Source organism: Limanda limanda, chromosome 7, assembly GCF_963576545.1.
Source record: "Limanda limanda chromosome 7, fLimLim1.1, whole genome shotgun sequence".
NCBI lineage: Eukaryota > Metazoa > Chordata > Actinopteri > Pleuronectiformes > Pleuronectidae > Limanda > Limanda limanda.
In genome coordinates, this window is record NC_083642.1 from 8,165,930 (window position 1) to 8,187,437 (window position 21,508).

General features: G+C 45.5%; 1 protein-coding gene across 1 annotated transcript in view; it reads right to left on the reverse strand.

Annotated features, from left to right (window-relative positions):
• Nucleotides 1–2,950: 2,950 nt before the first annotated feature.
• The window catches only part of LOC133004504 (nuclear receptor coactivator 3-like), a 63,514-nt gene continuing 44,956 nt past the window's right edge, over nt 2,951–21,508 (reverse strand). Inside the window, exons 4-23 of the mRNA XM_061073965.1 lie at nt 20,523–20,683; nt 18,384–18,484; nt 18,109–18,283; nt 15,887–16,069; nt 14,780–14,866; nt 14,503–14,643; nt 13,774–13,921; nt 12,891–13,471; nt 11,669–12,783; nt 11,425–11,557; nt 10,798–10,953; nt 9,830–10,060; nt 9,307–9,412; nt 9,055–9,226; nt 8,399–8,725; nt 7,983–8,081; nt 7,629–7,881; nt 7,242–7,419; nt 6,939–7,143; nt 2,951–5,616 (exon numbers count right to left, since the gene is read on the reverse strand). Of these exons, the coding sequence (XP_060929948.1) occupies nt 5,605–5,616; nt 6,939–7,143; nt 7,242–7,419; nt 7,629–7,881; nt 7,983–8,081; nt 8,399–8,725; nt 9,055–9,226; nt 9,307–9,412; nt 9,830–10,060; nt 10,798–10,953; nt 11,425–11,557; nt 11,669–12,783; nt 12,891–13,471; nt 13,774–13,921; nt 14,503–14,643; nt 14,780–14,866; nt 15,887–16,069; nt 18,109–18,283; nt 18,384–18,484; nt 20,523–20,683 (4,564 nt within the window). The 3' untranslated portion in view covers nt 2,951–5,604. The remainder of the gene's footprint in view (nt 5,617–6,938; nt 7,144–7,241; nt 7,420–7,628; nt 7,882–7,982; nt 8,082–8,398; nt 8,726–9,054; nt 9,227–9,306; nt 9,413–9,829; nt 10,061–10,797; nt 10,954–11,424; nt 11,558–11,668; nt 12,784–12,890; nt 13,472–13,773; nt 13,922–14,502; nt 14,644–14,779; nt 14,867–15,886; nt 16,070–18,108; nt 18,284–18,383; nt 18,485–20,522; nt 20,684–21,508) is intronic.

Here is a 21,508-nt window from a genome sequence, read left to right on the forward strand (position 1 = left end):
ACATTACATTGACTTACATTCTCTTCCTGGACACTAACCTTAACCACATATACGAACCTGAACCCTTAACATCACCTTAACCTAACCTTAAAATATGTCTTCACTTTAAAATTTTGCGATTTACATTATGGGGACTTGATTTTTGTCCCCATAATGTGATAATGTAAAAAGATTTAGGATCCCCAAAATATACTGTAAGTAATATGTGAAACACACACACACACAAACACACGCACACGCAAACGCACACACACACGCACACACACACACAGTCGGTGTCTCCATGACTTCAGAGGACATTACATTGACTTACATTCACTTCCTGGACACTAACTCTAACCTTAACCACATATACGAACCTGAACCCTTAACATCACCTAAACTTAACCTTAAAATATGTCTTCATTTTAAAATTGAGTGATTTACATTATTGGGACTTGATTTTTGTTCCCATAATGTGAATTTTTGAAACTAACAATTTAGTAGCACTTAAATGGCACTTACTTATAGCACTTTGTAGTTTTGCTTTATTTTTGAAGAAATTGTACTTTCTTGATTCTTGTTGTTCTTGGTTTGTACCCTCGGGGTTGAATGCACTTATTGTAAGTCGCTTTGGATAAAAGCGTCAGTTAAATGAAATGTAATATAATGTGACGTTGTAAAAAGACTTAGGGTCCCCACAATACTGTAAGTAATATGTGAAACACACACACACATGCATTAACCATTACAACTCTAACTCTTGCCCAAACCTGAACCTAGTTGTAAGCCTTCATTTGGACAGTTATCCTTGTTAGGACTTTGCATTGACTTCCATTCATTGTGGACAGCCCAGCCAAACCCTGGTACATAACGTGAACTATAACCAATCCATGCCTAACCTGAAACTTAACCTAAACACAAGTTACATCTTACCACTAACCATAACCAGGACCTCTAGTGTGACAGCATTAGGTCTGAGCTCTGGTCCCCCAAGGTCCTGAGAAGGTCAGTGTTTATTCAGGAAAAAGTCCTGACAAGGCAACAAAAACGAGTATGCAAACACACACGCGTGCACACACACACACACACACGCACACACACACATACACACACAGGAAACCCCCCCACACATGGCAGTATTGAAAGAAAACAGCAAGAACAGAACAGAGTGAGGATTATTAAAGCTGAGTCATATTACAATGACAATAATTATTGCAAATACTTTTGAATCAATAGTGATAAAACAAAAGTTCAGTGAGGAGGTTTTACACAAATTGTTTTAATGTATTTATCGGAATAATTAATGATATCAACTGAAAACATTTTTGACTTGATTGTATTTTTGATCATATTGCTGAACCCGACAGGATTTTATGACAAATAAGTATTTGTTGTTGTCACTGTCTGAACTGGAGACTGTGTAACCTTTAACTGAACTTTTTTTTTTTACCTTATTCTCAGCACTTAATCTTTTTTCTTCACATCTTCGTCTTGATTCTGAAGGCGTTGAAAACCCAGAACATAAAAGTCTCCACAGATTCTGCTGGAGCATCTTTTATTTCTGCCGAGATCACCGGTTAAAATTAGACACCAGATGTCTCATTTTTAATTCATGATTTTTATGAAAGCAGTGCTTTGGTTTTTATTTATTTATTCATTACTTTTAACTTGTTATACTGTTTGAGGGAGAGTCAAGTCTCTGAGGGGTTTCCTGCTGATGGTTGGTCCGACGTAGTTTATTTATGAAATTACTGTCAATCCAGATTATGTTCATGTAATTATGAAACATGTTATTTTAATAATGTACATCTATATAGTATACAACTAATAAACTCAGTATTTGGTCATCGTGATGTAATTGTGGGTGTTTTACGACTACAATAACTGCAGCTATTATTATAATTTAAACATGTTAAGATTCTAAAGCCAGGCTCGGTTTACGAAGTGACATTACTGACTTTAGTAACTTGAGCTATTGCTTGAACTTCATAGTAATGTCATTGTGCTCTTTATGACAATGCTCCTGTTGTTCCTTAATAAATATAATATTTACCATATTTATCAGACTTGTTTTTCCATGGCTCTTTAATAGCTAATATACTCTTTTGGTTCTCATAACTTTGTAATCATGTCTGTATTGATTTGCGTACCTCTATATGTTTTTATGTCTTTTACTGTATTTGTTTTATTTTATGTGAAATACTTTGAGCTGCATTTAAAGTATTGAAGGTGTTTTGGAAATGTATTATTATTATTGCTACCACCTTTGTTTGTGTGTTACTATGTTAGCATTTAACAATTTGCATAACTGAGGCAAATTAGAGTGTTATTAGCCATTAATTGACAATAAGCATTATTATTAATAACAAAAATGTACAAATTAATATGTATTTCCTCTGCTGGAGAGATGTCATCTTGAGGGGAACATGAGAGCAGGATCCGTTTTCATGGTGATACATTGAACAGATGTTGAGACATAACCACAAATGTCAAACATCATGATGCATCATGGAGGAAAGGCCAAAGAATTCATGGTGATTTAGTCATTAGGAGTCAAACCATTTTGATGTCTGAACAAGTTTCATCGCAGATTAGTTGTTGAGATATTTGATTCTGGACCAAAGTAATGAAGAAACACAGTTTTACCAAAATCCAAACAATTAGTGTGGATAAGAAAAACAATGATGGAAGAAATAAACATTTTCTTTTGGTATTTTGGTGTTAGTGTGAAGGGTTGAGGGAGTCTTTACACAAACAGTCAGGATGACCTTGAGCTGGGAGATCTCTTTAAAACTGTGAGTGGATAAAAGTGGAATTATTAAAAACGAGTCTGAGAGGAGGCTCTCGTCTTTTTCAGTTCAACTGTGAGGATGAGCCACACAGATGTCCTTCAAAATCTGAATCCATTTCTGCACAATGTGACTTAATGCAAAAAGTTTACCTGTGCAATAAAACAAAAGAGACAGTGTAATGTTTAAATATAAATTTATATTTACATCGATATTAACATCAAGGAACAAGGTAAGAAAAAAACGCAATAGTATTTTACATCCTGTAGTTATGACTGTAAGATTCCCAGATGTGTCTTCTCTTTTCTTTAAGCAAAACACAGGCATTTTCTTAATACTTGTAGATCAATCTTTCATATTCTTCATAGAGATCAGGATTTTGAAAAAAAAAAAAAAAAAAACTGACAAACTCCGAGCTACTGGTCTGAGACATAATGACATCAATCATGAGTCCTCTCCGCTCAAGACATTCTCAGGTGAAATAACCGTTTGCAGCACCACAATTCAACCGGGTGTAAGTTCTACAGGAAGGAAGAAACAATCACAAACAAAAAGTCAAAACCACCTCAGCAGACTGGTCTCTACTCTATCTCATACGGAGGGGGGGATATAATATATGCAATTAAACATATTTAGTTCAATGTATATCATAGGTTATGTGCAACAATAAAAGCACACATGAGAACTTGCACGATCTACGTCAGGAACTGTTTCTACGCACCGCAGAATGACAAACAAAAATCTTTGGATTGAGCATGTTGCCTTTCGAAGGTAGATTTCTGAACAAAAAGCTTCACAGGAAACACGTTGAAATTAAAGGCAAAACTCAAAATGTCAACAAAAAAAATGGATTTAAATGCTTTCTTGTGTCGCTTCCATCGAGATACAAAAAAACCATCTGTGAACAAACCAACAAACACAGTTAAACGCTGATTTCCAAATTCTCACATCTGAGGCCGAAATCAGGGAAAGCCAAAGCACAGAAATCTCAGGAGTGAAGCTCACGCGTGGAAGCATGAGATTCAGGATCAGAACAAAAAAATGAAATAATCAACCTCACATACTGATAAGACGTCTGGGCCCCTTGAAGCCAAACACAATCATGTGTCAACTCTTTTTCGTATATAGGCATATTTTGTGTTGGATTTTTTTTTTTTTTTGCCAAAGGAAAAATAATTTATTCAACAGAAAATTACTCGCTAGCACCTGTTCAGCTACGACTATGTCTGAGTAAAGAGAGAGCGGCAGCGTGAGAGAGAGAGTCCACCCACACCGTTTACAAACCTCCTTTACAACCGGTGGCTTACCTACTGAAAATAAAAGCTGACCTATGACGGAATAAGAAAATTACACTTTTAAATATCAAGCCTTACAATCTGTGCAAAAACAGTATGTGACCTACAAAAGCATATATATATTTATATATAGTACATTTGAAGCATATTTACAATTCATATTCACAGACAAACAAAGGAATAAAACGGCTCCAAACAAACGAGACATCACGTCTAATACTGCAGTACCGTCGCTTTGAGTAGATGATGCTTCAGCTTTGTCCTCAGAGGAAAACCAGGAGGAAGGATTATTGCTAGAAATCCGCGCGGCTACACTGAACGCTAACACTTCCTCTCAGCGTGTGTGTGTGTCAAATATCAATTTAATCACCGACTATACTTTTAATTTCTGCAACACTGGAAATTGATGCAAAATAACCAAAATATCTGGATTTTAAAAATCACCTCTGGAATGATAAAACGCCCTCCTCCCGATTCTGTATAAATATAAGCGGAGATTTGAACATTACTCAAAAGTCCAAATGATCTTCTGTTAAAACGACTTTAAAACTATGAATTTCTCTGGTTGTAATAAATTCGCTCCGCTGTAGAAGAGAGGATAAAATCTGTGCTTACTGCCTTTCTACTGGTTCCCGCTTTAGAACAAAGATCATCATGGTTACCCATTCCCAATCAACAGCCCCCATTTCTCGGAGAGGAAAACACACGCACACACGAAAATAAACAGTAAATGTCTGCTGCTATGTGTCATTTCTCGGGTAAAGGCCTCTATATTGCCACAATCCTTTTGATGTTGGCCTTTCCTTAAAGTGCAATCAGCCAACACATAAATCAGTCGTACTTCAGCCCAGCAGCGTCCTGGAGGAGCGAAACAATGTGCTACTGCTTTATGACATTCATCTGAGTGTCACAATCGGATGGCTCGTCGTCTAGAGACCGGGGTTTTGTTTTGCTTCGCAGACATTTCTTCCAAGAGCAGCAGAGAGAGAGATGGCAAATTTGAGAAAATCCCACAAAGTCCAGAGACAAGGAGAAGGAAATCTGAACACAGCCTCGTGGTACATTCGACGAAGGAGAGGGGGTCCGCACACGTTTTTGTCCGAGTTCATGATCGATGCAAATGCCTGCCCACCTCCACTGGTTTGGTCCAGCGAGCTGTGCGTTTACTGAGGTACGCACACTGCTCGTAAAGAGAGGATTGTTTAAACTACAGTCCACACGAGGAATCCCGGAGCTGTCTGACAGACTCCATGTGTGTGAATGAGTCACAGTGCTTCTGATTTTCATGAACCCTGTGTGTGTCTCTCTGTCGATTTCCCTCACGTTGCAAGACTGCAACTACTGGCCATGTGTCCAGAGGAAAGGAACTTCACTCCCCCGTCTGGTGAGAGCGCAGCACTGCACACGGACACACACACACACACACACACAGACACACACACAGACACACACGCCACTTGATCCTCCACACACACTCCAGTGCTGCAGCTGTGTCCCGTCTCTGAATCACAGTGAGATAAATGCTTCTGTCGCCAGGCTCAGCAGTATTTCTAGATAAGAGGGAAGAAAAGGGGGAAAAAGGGCATAAAACGTTAATTAAGTATTTCTCTGCTGTCAAAACAGATGCAAATATTTTGTCAAGTTTATCTTAAAACAACACTGACTTGGTTGTATGCACATTGAAAGGCTTATCGGTAATTGTTCTTCCTGTCGATGTAAGTTAAGCAATGGGGTAAAAACCTCCGTCCTTGATTGATCCATAGATCTATTTCTAAAGTAATCAGTAATGAGTTTAAGCTTCTAAAGTCTGAATTAGGTTAGGTTATTACACCAGAGCCATCTCTTATCTTATTTCAAGAGCATCAGCTTTTGCAATCAAGCAGAAAACAGAACTCATTTGTTCCTCAGTCTGTCAAACTGTTAAATCAAAGTTTGATCTGTGTGGACTGAGCACTTTAAATGTGACAATATCTAATGCACTGCAGCCATCACGTTATTAGTAATGTTTAATGCAATAAGTCTTGTTGGATGTTTCTTTTGTTTTTGTTCATTCATGTGAAACGGTGCACGTCTTGGGACACATGACATATTTCAGAAGAGCTTTCTGTAATAAAAGGTAATCTTGTCTAATCTTATAAAGTATGTATCTTTAAACTCCATAGTCCAAAGTCCCTCTTTGTTTTTCCACAGACATTTGACAGGTTTCCATTCAAATTCTATCACAATTCACATTCAATTTAAAAAAAGGAAACATTCGATTCCGCCAGTGTAATGCAAACATATGGATTCATTGAGATAAACTGCTGCTACTTCTCCAGTCAGGCGCCATTAAACTAGAGCTAAACAGAACTAAGAGCGATGAGATAATGTGATGAACGAGCGACAGTAAAACCTCTAAAGGTGAAAAACAACAGAGATGCAAACAAGGTATTTATTTTTTTACTTCATCTATCAATTTAAGGAGTCGTTCCACACACTCAATGACTCCTGATATTTTTCATCTTTTCACAAAGTTAAAAGTTTTAAAACGGACATTTAAGTTTCAGATGCACTTTTGATTTCATTCATAAACCAACTTGTTCCCCTTCTTTACACGCAGACGTGCATACAAACACGTAGATGGAAACATGCTCTGTGTTTCTTTGCGGATCCACAGCAGAGGGAGAGAAAATAAATACAAAGTTGGTAACTGCTTCTAAAAGACTGTAAATTAGTTCATATCAGTTAAGACGTATTTTATCTCTCACACCGACATTGTTATCAGAAATTACATCAAGCAGTAACTATACATATGGTCAGGTCAGTAACGTTTAAACACAACTTGTGAACCTGTCCTTTGAGCGTTCAGACTCTTTCTCTCCTGTGCACTTACCTGATCAGGGCCCATAGGCATGCGTCCCATCACCATCGGGTTCATACCCATCTGTCCTCCCATCTGGCCCATGTGTCCCCCTCCTCCGCTGGCCGGCATGCCCCCGTTCATCATCATGCCGCCATACTGCCCCGGATTCCCCTGCTGCCCAAACTGCTGCTGCCCCGGAGGTCCCTGCTGCCCAAACTGCTGCTGAGGGTAGGAACTGACGAAGAAGAGCAACGGGAAGGATGAAGGGTTAAACCGTGTGCATTCAAGAGGAGAAACAACACACAGGTGTGCTTGATGTGGTTGATGTGGTACCTGTTGCGCCCCATGCCTCCCTGCGACCAGCCTTTCATATCGGCCCCTTGGTACATGGGACCGCCCTGTGGGTGCTGTTGCATCATGGGGTTTGGCGGTCCCAGGCGGCCCGGCATCATGGCGTTAGGAGGACTGGCGCCCGAGGGGCCGAACGAGGGGTCTCCTTGCTGTCCCATCCCTGTGGAGATAAATCAGCTCACTTATCTCTTCACAGACAATAGGTAATTGATACAAACGATGAATATAGATGATGATCCTGTAGTCGGCTAGTGATCTCTCATACTTCAGTTATTATATTATAAACAGAGACCAGCGAGAACCCTGCAGCACACAGACTCACCACCAGGTAGCAGCACTACTATTAAGCACCCGGCTCACTGGACTCACCATAGCTCCCACCATAGGCGAACTGCTGGGGGCCTGGCGGGCCCATGTTTGGCCCCCCCATAGGGCTGTCCATGCCACCAGGAGCTGTGACGTTCGGAGGCGGACTGAATCCTCCCGCTGCTGCAGCCGCGGCCGCCGCCTGCTGCTGCTGCTGCTGCTGCTGCATCAGCATCATCATGCGCTGCCTCCTCATCTGCATGGTGACCATCTCCCTGCTGCGCTGAGCCATCATCTGAGCGTTGATGAAGCCCTGCTGCACAGGACAAACACAATCAAACACATCTTAGTATGTGTGGACAAACTTTGCTAACTAAGATGATAATATTTAAAAAAGAACGTGTTTCTGTCTTCTACCTGTCCTCCCATGGCAGGCTGCATTCCAGGCCTCATGCCAGGGTTCCCTCCTGGGTTCTCCATCTTGATCGGCATGCCCTGCCGCGTCTGATTCATAAACTGAGGAGGAAAAGAGAACATTAACCTCAAGCTGAAGAAGCCAGTGTTACTCTGACCTTCTCCCACTTACACAACATATACTTACAGATAAATCTAATTCTTATATCGACCATTCAATATTTTGGCAGTTGAAACACAAGAGACAAGACTAAAATCGTTGTGGTCGCACAAAATCAGGCGTCAAGCATCACTTCAGCTGTGCAACCTCAAGTTTGATATCATTATAATGTGAACACACTAAAAAACTCAATACTTGTCAGTTGGGCCAAGTATTTTAATGTTAAGTGTTGACTTCCATGCACTTCCTGTCCTCCTACCTGCTGTCCCTGCAGCCTCTGCTGCAGCTGGAGTCTCATGGGCTTGTTGGCACTCATCATCCTCGGTCTCATCATGTTGGCTCGGGGGTGCCCCATCCCCCCCATCCCACCCATACCAGGGAAACTGCCACCTTGGCCCATCTGTGAGAGCATGGGCCCAAACCCACTCTGCTGGCCCTGCCCCTGCATGGGGTTCCCTCCGTAGCCGGACTGCATCGGCATGGTGGGGGGGCCTGGATAGCCCTGGCCATATATGGGCTTCTGGTCGAGCACCATGGACGGGTCCTGTCCTGGAAACTGCTCCAGCTGCTGCTCTGGCCCCTGGTTCTGGAGCAGAAAGGACACCAGGACAAAAAGAGAGACATTTGTCAAACTTCTCCATCTTATTGATTAATTTCCAATTGGTTGGCTCTGTAATTGTCTTTTTTTGAAGCAGCACAGATGTCTCCCTCTGGGCTCATCTTTATGGATTTAGTGAGAAACAGCCTGATCAAGGTGAATCATGACTGAAATGACTAATGATGAACATCATGTTCACTTATCAGTCATGACATGTAGACTGAACTACTTTTAAACTTCCTCTGAAGGAATCTAACAGAACACACAGGTGAACGTGTTGCGTATCCATCTTTTTAATCTTTCTCTTTTGACCTCACCTGGCTGACGAGGTCCGGGATCCCCAGGGCTCGGTCGATCTCCTCCAGAGCGATGCCATCGGTGTTGTTCAGCAGAGAGTCCAGCTGGTCGAGGAGCGCCCGCTCGTCGCTCTGACCCTCGCTGGTGGTGGGAGGCACCAGGAGATCGTCTAAGGTGCTGCCGAACTGCCGCCTGCAACACAGAGAAGCTCAGCATGAGTGCACGGTAAATAATGAATTATCAATATACACAGAAAGAGATCTTGCACTGACCTGTTGCCCTCCATGCCCATCATGGTGTCCGGCCACGAGGGGGACGGGTTGGGTTGACCCTGCTGGGTGAAGGGATCCATTCTCATGCCCATGTCACCGGAGCCACCTAAAACACAAAGACACCTCTTTACACAAATACATATTTATGCATTACGTCAGATTGATAAAAACTAAAACTGGTCATCAGAGTGGATTCACCGAAGAAGTGAAATCCAACAGGTGTGCACTCATTTTGAGACACTCTACAGTGGATGGACTGAAACATTTACACAGACATTCATCTTCTTCTTAGTGGAATCACTTTGGGGATCCTCGAACATTTGACCTGTTAAACATCTGCATCTAAGCATTATCTTTGTTAGCACGCTGACTTTTAGCTCGAAGCATCCCTGTGCCTAACTACAGTCTCACAGAGCTGTTAGCACACCTATAGATGCAGCACCATCCTGAGGTTTTGTTAAACATCTTCACGTTCCAATCCTTATGATAATTCCCTCAGCATCTGGCTGGAACTCAAACGTACCCATATCCATGAGCTGCTGCTGCAGCATCGACCTGCCGCCCGGCACGCTGTTGGAGCGGCTGACCGCGGGTCCTGACATCATGCCCTTGCTGTTGTTGTACTCCATGCCTGGACGCATCATGGACGGGTGTCCTGCTGCGCCCACAGGACTGGCACTGGAGCGAGGCATGCCCCACTCCCCCGACCCTCCCATGGGAGACCTCTGGGGAACCATGCCCCTGCTCATCGGTCCTGGTGAAATAAACACAAGATGTGCATATGTCAGTGTTGAAGGAGAGCAGGGTGGACCGGTATTGATCCTCAACACGTCTTAATTCTGTTTTGAAATAGATTATAACTGATGTGGAATGGTTGGCGACCACTCACACATATTTTGGGATTGCCCAATGATGCTTCCTTTCTGGAAGGGGATAAAGAGCGAGATAGATAAAGTTTTGGGAATTAATATACTATTCACCCCAAGTCAGTTTCTTTTCGATCTAACTCCTGAAGGCATGTACACAAGAGACCGAGAAAACTTGTTACATATATTCTTGATGACTGCTAGGAAAATGGTGACAATAAAATGGTTGAATCCATAGCCACCTACAGTGGCACAGTGGAAACAGAAGCTGAGGGAGGTGTATGGAATGGAGGCTTTAACTGCTCAATTACAATTAAGGTCTGATGTTTTTGTGAGGAGGTGGCTACCTGCAGGATACCTCTCTGAGGGGAATCCTGTGGTACGGTGGAATGTCTTAACTGTCCATTTATTTCTTTATTTCTTTATTATTTGTCACTAATCAGTCTGTCATATATAATTTGTGATGTTGTCAAGGAATGTTTGTGTTTCTCTTCAATAAAGTTCTAAAAAAAATAAAAAATAGATTATAACTCATTTTCATATAGTCAAGGACCTAAAAAGAGTATCACATGGTCTAATAAGTAACAAGGGGAGGGAGGAAGAGAGAGGTTAGTTGAACACACACCCATGTTTCCAGGGTAGCCGTCCGGGCTGCCCATCATCTCCTGCTTGATAAGCATGGGGCGTCGACCTGCTCCTCCAGGCCCCCCCGGAGGCTTCCCGTCCATGGACATCGCCCTCTGGAAGGGCCCCCGAGGTCCCGGACCCATTCCTGGACTCCCTGTAAAATATATATATATAGACTCGTTGGTCAGCAGGTTTCCATTTTCCTCAAAAGCAGGTAGAATAATGTGCTTCATGAAATTAAATATGGGCGATAAGGGAAAATATCTCTCACTACCCGCTGGCATTTTGAAAATATTGAAATCTTAAAACATTGTTAATTTTTTTCATAAAATAGATATTCTTATGGATTCATGAATAAATTAATATATAATGACAATTGTCAGAGTTACCAACCATGAATAATTAACACGACTTTTGTAAAGTACCTAATCATGCACTTTTCCGTTGACCCTCTTTTATACACTTACTGAAATAATTCACCTCATCAGTTTCTCCAGTGTGGTAATCAATCATTAATTCAGGAATGCAGATGTTTTTAGAATAAAATGTTCTTTGAAACAGCTTTTGCTGTCAATCTTGATTACAAAATCTTTGAATTGTCCAGATGTAATTACTTAAATCTTACCCTGCAGGCTGTCGTCAAGGCAACCCTGAGGTTTGGCCCCTGTGTCGTTAGAGCCTCCACCTCCTGCCTGATCGGGGTAAAAGTCAGAGCTTGAGCCCCTCAGATCTCCCAGGATCGACTCCAGGTTGTGCAACTGAAAATAAGGAATCATTATTTTGAGTGAACATATCTATATTTACTGTAGATGGGTAAATCTCAATAACAATATAACAGGAGCAGTTTTCCAAATATGAAGCAATCTTACGTCGTCAGGTGGTTCTGACTTGATCTTGCTCTCAGGATGTTCCGGTGCAGGACCAGGTCCGGGTCCGTTTCGTGAGGGGCCGCCAGCCGCCCCTGGAGGTCCCTTCCCCTCGAGATCCTCAAGTTTGGGCTTGACATCCGCCGGCTCTTTGGAGTCGTCCTTGTTGAGGAGGTAGTGGAGGAGGGCGTGGGTCTTCTCCTTCTTGGGGCTGTGCTGCTCCTGCTTCGGCTCTGTGATCGACCCAGGCCCGGCCCCTGATGCTGCCGCCCCACCCTCACCGCCTTCCTGGTTCCCGAGTGTCACCTTTCCTGTTGCCTCCGCTGTGATCTTAGCCACATCATCTGGGGTGTTGCCGTTTTGCAGAAGCTTGTGGAGGATCTTGTGCTTCTCTTGCAGCGAGCCTGTGTAGTGGGCTGACGATAACGCTGCAGAGAGTCCCCCTTGCCCGGTGGCCTGGCCTGGATTGGCACTGGCTGAGGAAGAGGAGGACACCCCAGTGGACGAGGGGCTGGTCATGCCCCCAATGGGGTCCTTACTGTCTGATCCTGCAGGAGTATTGCTGCTGGTCGTGGGGGGTGCTACCGGAGGTCCTGTTGGTCCACTATTACCTTTACCCAGCTCCTCAGTTGGAGATGTCAGCAATTGCAGCAACTTCTTATGCCCCTTACTGTCCGGTACCCTCCGGGGGGGTTCGGCGCTCGCCACCCCGGCCTCATTGCTCCCCTCTCCAAATTCTTTAGTTGCTGTACCGGCCTGGCTGTCTGGTCTGTCTCCAGAGTTCTCAGCCTGAGGATGCGGATGATGGTGGTGATGGTGCATCTGGTGGTGATGGTCAGCAGGTCCAGGCCCTAAGCCCCCTGCTGGACTTTTGGAGCCCTCTTGGCCTGGCTTGGCAGGCTGACTGGGCTGAGCGGAGGAAGAGGAGGAGGAGTGGATGCTGGGAGAGCTGTCTGGTTTGTGGGCTGGTGACGGAGACATGAGGGTGGAGGGGAGGGAGCTCCCGACGCCTTCACTGATGGCTTGTAGGGCGTTTAGGGAGCTGCTGGAGAAGGTGGTGGTGCCTCCTCCTCCACCTCCTCCACCACTGCCAATGCCGCTCATAGGAGAGTGCATGCCTGGAACACACACAAAAGTAATCAAATCAAAGAAATAAGTAACCATACATAATCTATACAAAATCCAATGATACTGATGCTACATTTCTGGTCACCGATGGATTTACCTCCAGGGGAAAACTGGTTGGCCCCCATTTTTGGGCTCCCTCGGTTCCGCGGTGACATCAGGAGTCCCTGCTGGGGTCCGGCCATCCTGGGGCTCCCCGAGGGGCTGTTCAGACCACTGAGCCCAAAGCCGCCGCTGCTCTGAAACGGTGGCTGCTGTGGATGCTGTTGCGGATGTGGATGCTGCTGCGGATGCGGATGCGCATGCTGCTGTGGATGCGGATGCTGTTGGGGATGCTGCTGTGGATGCTGCTGCATGCCTTGGCCTGGGTGATTCATGGGACCCATCTGATTCATCTGCCCCATCTGATTCATCTGCATCATGCGGTTGCCGCCGCCTCCTCCACCGCCTCCACCTCCACCGCCGCTCCCTCCGTACATAGGGCCACCACCCATTGGACCCATATGACCCATGTGGCCCTGCTCGTTCATGCCAAAGCCCCGGTTCATGCCACCCATCCCCATCCCCCCACTGGTGTTCATGTTCATCTGGGCATTCGGGTTGGGGCCGCCCATGCCCTGTTGTCTGATGGCGTTCGGCATCATGCTCCCGCCCTGAGATGAGCGGTAACCGTTGGGTTCTCTGTGTGGAAGGAGAACGAAAAATAAATAAGCAGGTTTGAAATGAAAACTTGAAAATACTGTTTCAAACCATCACCGCTCTCAGGTTGAAGAGGCTTAATATAAATGCAACCAAACCAGGAGCTCCAGTCTGGAGTCTTCTCACTATTCAAAGGACATCGGTGCATAAAAGCTACTTCAGCTATTCATGCTACATGAATGCCTTGGCTGCCTGCATAGATACGCTGGAAGTGCTTTTTTTTTTTGTCAATACAGTAAATTACTTCCTTCAGTTTCTGAGTGTGTATTCTCAGTTGTTCTGACCTCTGCAGTAGGTGAGTGGAGATGAAGCCTTGCGGCTCGTTGCTCATGGGATGGCGGTACAGCTTGCTCTTGGTTTGGGCCGTGACCGGAGTGCCGTCGGACAGAGAGAAGCGGTACAGGGGCGTCTCGGCGTGACCCTGCAGAAAAGCTGCGGGAACAGATAAAACCAGCGATTAACACCGTGAAGCACCTCTCTGATAACAGAGGTCATCAATCACTGTCTTTACGTTGAATCCAACTCTGTGATTACAGTGAGAATCAATGTTGTATAGCTCCGACATTCATATTCATGAGATCAATACTGATACACTGATGCATGAGGTGTGCGTGTGTGTGTGTATGTGTGTGTGTGTGTGTGTGTGTGTGTGTGTGTGTGTGTGTGTGTGCGCACGTCTCATTGAGATTCAGTGAATGAGTGGAGGTCCCAAGCAATAATTAAAAACAAATAATATCAGTCAGTTAATACAATGGTCACAGTGACTGTAAAAATAACACTGAGAGATAGAAAACAGTTTATTAAATACAACAACGTTTTGATGCTTTTGCCTCAAGGCCTTTCATTGTGGATTTAACTGCAATTAACAGTTTGAAGCACAGCTAATTCTACTTGTGTGTGTGTATGTGTATGTGTGTGTGTGTGTGTGTGTGTGTGTGTGTGTGTGTGTGTGTGTGTGTGTGTGTGTGTGTGTGTGTGTGTGTGTGTGTGTGATCACAGGACGTGTGACCCACCCTCGTGGTAGTGGCGTTTGTGCGACCACGGCTGCCCGTCGCTGTGCTGCAGGAACATCTGAATGCAACGCCTCAACAGATCCTCCCAGCCCGGACGCATGGACGCTCGCAGAGAGTTCTGGTCGATCTGGATCAGTTTACCTGCCGGGGAGGACAGAGGGAGGGCGAGGAAAAACAAGAAGACGTGAGCGGGACGAAAAAGAAAAATGGCACCATGGTTCTTTTGAGCTCACTCGTTGTGTTCAGTGAGCGTTTAGCTGTGTGTGCGGCACCTCACCTGAGAGCTCATGCCGGGTGTTGAAACTCTCCGTTCGCTCCATGGCTGACACCCGTCGGGCGACACAGATCATACATGACTGCAGGTCTGCACATGAGAGGAGAAACGTGTCATAATCACTGAAAAATTAACAGCAGTTGATTGTACACAATTAGATATAAAGGTTTTATTAGTTATTTATCGTCTGGTGTTACCCGCATCTGCCAAGAAGGTTATGTTATCATCTGCATTTGTTTGTTTGTCTGTCCGGTACTTAGCAGGATTATTCAAAAACTACTGGACAGATTACTATGGAACTTGGTGGAAGAATGTAGTATTGGTCAGGAGAGAACCCATTAAATTCTGGAGCAGATCCAGATCAGGGGATGGATCCAGGTAACATCAGAGATAAGGAGCTTTTAAACATTTTTCTCAGAAAATAATTTATGGATCTTGATTGTAAGAATCAATCATGTTTAAGGGATTCTTATCTAGTGTTTGCAATTTTAATGAAGTTTCAGAAGGGGACTGTTGGGACTTGGTGGAGGTATGAACTCTACTGAGTGTCATTCTTATTAAGTAATTAAACTAGCTTCGCATTTGTAAAACACATAACAAAAAATGTTTGTAAGTGAGAATAGAAAGGGGGAGAAAAAATTTGAAAAGTTATTTTCAAAGTCAGATTTTCAACCAGACTTGAATATTTTAATATTAATTTTCACTTTTTTTTTTTTTTTTTAATAACTTGTGTTTGACATGTTTTTTTCTTTTATTTCTACAAAGAATCCTTACATTGTTAAAGATTCTTTATAACATTTACTTGAATGAATTTAAATACAGTTCACAGGTGTAATTTGTGGACAATGTGTGTCTCCTCCTTCCCTGTAAAGTCCATTCTAAGTGCATGTTCTCTGGAGGATTGGGGTTTCTACATCACACTTTTATAATTTGCATACTTAAAAATCTTAAACATATTTCAAACATTCCTCTTTTGTTGATGAATTTAAAAACAGCCTCCTTGCGTCAAACTCTGCACAAACTGTGCATCATTCTGCAGTGATGCTCAAACACCAAAGTGAGGAAACTGTAAAACTCCTTTATGAGGAAGTCTGTGTGACGCCAGCGTACCTTCCCCCTCCTCGATCATGGCCTTGGGCTGGGTGAGGGCGAAACACTGCATGGTCTCGTAGCGTGGCCCCGCTGGCCCCTCCTCCATGGGGCCGTGGACGTGGCCAAACTTAACCAGCATCCGGCAAGTGAAGGTGTGACTCTTCTGTCGGGCGGCCTCGCTTCCCCACGACACCCCATTTACTGCGAGGAGGCACAGGCACAAACAAACACATCACGCTGACAGAACTTTACACTTGGGAGTAAAATGGAATGAGCATGGAACTCCTGGGACTGAAGGAAAAAACTAAAATAAACCCACATGGAGGTATGAATGGATTGCCTGTAATCAGATATCACACAGCTCACACACCCTATCCTGCCACAGATGCACACAATCACACAGACACACACAGACACAAACACACACCAAGCTAAACAAACAAATCAAACTGCAACATGTATTTTCCCTCTTAAATTGAGGAGCAGAAGCTTCTCCTGCTGTTCCGATCCCCGGCTAAATGGACCATGGGATTAATGTAGCCAAGGTGTCGATTTCCAATATCGCTCCCTCTCTGTTTGCTCTGCAGCGGGCAGAGGCCAGGGACACTCAGCCATCTATCCTCATTTAGACCCTGACTCTTCATCACAGCACACACACACACACACACACACACACACACACACACACACACATCAAGAAAAGGGTCACCTTCACAAGGGGGAGAGGGAGGAAGAGGAAGGGGGGAGGAAACAAAGGCGAGGCAAACTTCAGAGAGACGTCCAACTGTCCCTCCAAGGTCTGAGTGAAGCCTTATCGGGGCCTTGAGTTGGCCGGAGGTTTCTGTCTGGCAGGTGCAGGGAGGATTGGAGCGAGGGCCCGGGAGAGAGAGGCATGTCGAGGAGGTGGGATGGCGGCGGTGGTGGGAGGGGAGGGGCCAGCTGATAGCGAGAGGTGATTTAACAAGGCCTTGGCTTTCTCTCCTCGACAGAGCGAATGCAGCCGCCTCCCCGGGGCGGACATCTCCCCTCAGACACAATTAGCCGACAGTAAGGCAAGACAGAGGGGTCACAGAAGCACGCCGGCCAACAACAAAGGCTTGCTCCGTGTTCGGTGCACGAGCGTGTATGTGTACTTGTAACTGTATGTGTGTGTCATGGGTCCCTGTGCCTGTGTGTGTGTGTGTGTGTGTGTTTAACTGTAGCTGGCGTGGTCAGCGGTCATCCCACAGGAATGTGCCGAGAGAGCGTATTTCATTCATGGCTCCAAAAGATAATGAAGGGGGGAGAGTAGCAGAGCGAGACACAATGAGGGGTGGGAGAGCAGCGCAGGCTGGCTGAGAAACAGACAAGCACAATATTCATCTTAGTGGGCAGCCATATTAAGTATGAATGAGGGGGGGAAAAGTAGATAAGAGGCGAGTCTTACGAGATAAAGAGAGAGAGCGAATAGGAGGAGCGTGCGGCGGGAAGAGGAGGAATAAGTGGAGGGAACGTGTCGATGACATGTCGGAGCCGCGGCTGCTCAGGAACATTACTGCAGAGTTAATCAAATCGCAGGTTCAGTCGAGCACACATATCCATAATTAATCAGCTTTATAAATAGTGCTCTGTGCACAAGCTCACGGGTCCACACACACACACACACACACACAGCAACTTCAAAAAAATGCAACCCCACCATTGACACAGGCATGTAAATAGCTGATGAAACATACATATGCTCATGCAAACACGCGGCGAATTAAGTAGAGGAAAGTGTGGAGGTGCATTATTCAGCAGGAAGTCGTTTCCAGATGGCTGCTATGGGGTCTGAATAGAGCTCAGGCCTGTTTTACACTGTCTGGACCACTGAGTGTGACTGACAGCTGCGCTACGCTCTGCCTGCTTAGCACCGAGTGGGTGGGTGCTTCCGTGCACAGGAGTGTTTTGTCAGGTGTGTGATTGTGTGTGTGTGTGTACGTCTTTCTGAAAAAGCTCTCATGCACACGAGCAGTCGTCCCAGGAGCTCCTGATTATAATGAGAGAAAGACTTAAGAACAGAGGAGCATAAATAAATAACTGAGCATGTGTACGTTGACGAGCGTGCCGAGTTGTTGTAACCTCTTCAAAAGTTTGTTTTGTAGCTCGGCCCGGCGAAAGATGTCAAGCAGGGTTTGCTTCCATGTGAGTGTGTACGTGTGTAAATGTGTGTCTGTCTGTGTGTGTGTGTGTGTGTGTGTGTGTGTGTGTGTGTTTCTCACTGTTAGACTTGGGCAGGTTCTTGTGGAACTCCTCCCTGTCGTCCTCATGGAGAATGTTGTACACGCTGGTGTTGAAGAGCTCCTCCTGTTTGTACTGCAGGTACTGCGTCACGTTGTCCGACACGAACACGATACTGCCCTCGCGGTTCACCACGAACAGGAAGCCGTCCAGAGCCTGAGAGGAGACGGAGAGAGAGTCACCACCAGACATTCGGGCCGATCAAAGCCTTGAATAACTGTCTTACATTCAAAGCAGGGAGGAGGGCGTGACTCACCTGCAGCAGCAGCGGCCCCAGGTGGTCCTTGTCGATGACCCCCTGACCTGTTGAGGACACGTCTGACTTCTGGACGTCGTCATCGTTGGACGAAGCTTTTCCTGTGGGAGAGGAAAGAGGGAGGGAGAGAAAAAACAGAGAAAAGGCATTACAAAAAAAAAAAACTGCACCAACAGCCACTTCCAGCCCTGTTCACTACAAAGATGACCCAAAAAAAGAGCAAAGTAAAAACGCAAGGTGATTGCATCGATACCTGAAACCGGAGGAGCCAGCCAGACACGCACTACTCTAAATGCACCAGCAGGGGGCAGCGTTTCTCAATCTTCACTTTTTATAAATTTTTTTAGGGGGGATTCAAAACTACAGGTGAGGAGGGAGACGGACGGAGGCAGGTTTCTCTGAGGAGCCCGTCAGGAGGAGTAGAGGGCTGGGTGCATGTGGAGCAGGTAGCTGCCGTCCTCATGCTTTATATTCAGTGTCAGACTCCGAGGGACTGTCTGGTAGGCTGGGGCTGAGAGAGAGAGAGAGAAGGGGAGAGAGAGAGGGAGAGAGAGAGGGAGAGAGGGAGCGCGGGAGCGAGCCGGAGAGGTTGTGGAAGCTGTAATGGTGCAGGGGCAGGAGCTGAGACACCTGAATTAATGGAGGGGCTGAGGGTGATGGAGGGAACGAGAGACAGACAGATAAAGAGAGACAGACAGGACGGTGGAGTGGTGTGGACGGCGACGGGAAAAAACGGCTGCTGTGTTAATACAGGGCTTGGTCTGAGAGGGGGGGTGGGGGGGGCTGCTCAGCTACAGGAATCATTCTATCTGATTAGCTCCCAAGGGGCACAGATACCCACACAAAGAAAAACAGCCATCGCTGCCTACAGCCGGGCTTCTGTGAAGTTAGGTGGAGAAGGACTGAGAGAACGAGGGAGATGAAGAGGAGCGAGAATGAGACATAAACAGAGTGAGAGAGAGAGAGAGACAGAACGAGAGAGGCTGCACTCCATCAGTTCACTCAATACCTTAAGATGCTGGAGGCAAAGCTGGAGATGCTGCAACTCATTGTGCTGCAATACAGATGAGACATGTGGCGGGGGGGGGGGAAACAGGGAAGCAGAGGAGGAGGAGGAGGAGGAGGAGGAGGAGGAGGAGGAGGAGGAGGAGGAGGAGGAGGAGGAGGAGGAGGAGGATGCAAGAGCAGGGTGCATTAAATCCAAGTGAGATGAAGATTGGGAACGGTTGTAGGGGAGGGAGCAAAATGAAGACTGGCAGAAAGCACACTGAAAGTGAGGAGAGGTGAAGAGAGGAACAGGTAGAGAGCGAGAGACGAGTCTAAATGCCCGTGTCATTATGTCTTCACTTCCTGTAACTATGGCAACCTGTCAGCAGCCAATCGGGGCCGGCTGTAGCCTCTTCCCCTTCCTGTCGAGGTGGCAGACACTGACTGAGCCAAGCAGAAAACACACACGAGCAGAATTCACCACCGGCTCTTTCCGCCCCCCCCCTGAAATCCACCTTGAACGTAGAGAAATAAAAAGTAAAACCCACACACACAAGTCTGCAATGATGTGAATTTAAAAGTGTCAATTCTGCACCGACGCTGCATCTGCAAACGTAAACGTCTCGGCCGGCAGCTTTTTGAAACAGTTCACTGCAGAAACCGCTGCTGCATAATCCAGACAGAACCACGACAACAGCAGCTGGAACAGAACTAATAATTTGGCAGTTCAGCAAGAATGGATGGGCATGTGATTACCTGCAAACGTCCAATTAAACAGCCCCTGGTGAGGCCAGTGCACAGCTGGCCATGCACATAACACACACACACACACACACAGACTCACACACACACACACAGCGAGCGCGAATGACAGCTTCACAAAGCATTGCCAATGTTTCCTTCCAAACATAAACAGTTGAGGCTGTGAAATTTGTGGGAGATGAATGACTGATTCGTCCTTGCACCTGGGCTCTGAGGCATGAGTACATATGTGTGTGTGTGTGTGTGTGTGCTAACCCCGTGCTGCCCCCCTCTCCTCAACCCTTTACCTCATGTTTCCTACACACACACACTTCTCAACAGTCCGCCTGACGCCCGGCTGCAGCTGTCTGGCTCCAGCCTTCAGCTTCTCAGGCGACCGGGTCCACTCACCCTGCTCTTTGATCTGCCGGATCTGGCGCACCGTCTCTTTGAGGATGGCACATTTGTCCGGTTTGACGTTGAAACTGTCGATGTCGCTGAGGTTGGCAGAGATCAGCTCTGCCAGCTCCTCGATGTATTTGCTCTCCTGCTCCCGACGCTTCCTGTCACACCTGCGGGGGGGCCAACGTGCAGACATTAAAGCAGAGTCAATGCTACCCTGCTCTTTGCCAAAATTGGAAAAAAAAATGATGTTTTTTTATATATAAAAACAACACAGCGGCTCCTAAGAAGACAGAAAGTTGTTCAGCAGCTTAGTGCCCTTTGATCACAGTGAAACACCAACAAGAAACGTTGTGGGCTGAAGACTTGAACAGAATGACTGTACTTTTGAAAGCTGCACTTTTACGTCATTTGCTGATGTTGGTGATTGAACAGTAGTGAAACAAGCTTAAGTTAAAGGAATAGTTCGACATTTTGGAAAATATACTTATTTCGATTCGAATTCAAATCTGCGCCCTACATAGGAAGCTACAGCCAGGACATCATTAACTCTGCATAATTAAAAGAAACAACCGGAGAAGGTGACTGACTTTGTTTGTAGGTGGGTGGGGGGGTGGGGGGTTCTGTGCTGCAGCATTTCCGGCAGGAGGCTTGTTAGTAATGTCATCTACTCACTCAACTTTCCAGATAATTTTCTGCCGTATTCTCTCTTAGGCTCACTCTGACATTTGACTCTGGGGGGCGGGGCCTATCTTTGAAAGTTCCAGCATCGACTCTGACATTTGTGTTCTCACATACAGCGTGTCCGGAACATTTCTGGCAAATGTTTGCAAGCAGCTTTATTCTTCTTTGGGTTTTGTACACTTCAGTTTTTAACATCTGACAGACTCAGTTGTGATGCTAAGCTAAACGAACTAGCTGTTAGCACTAGCTTTAAGATTAAAGACATTAGAGCAATATCAATAACACAATTTTGACATAAAAGGGAATATAGG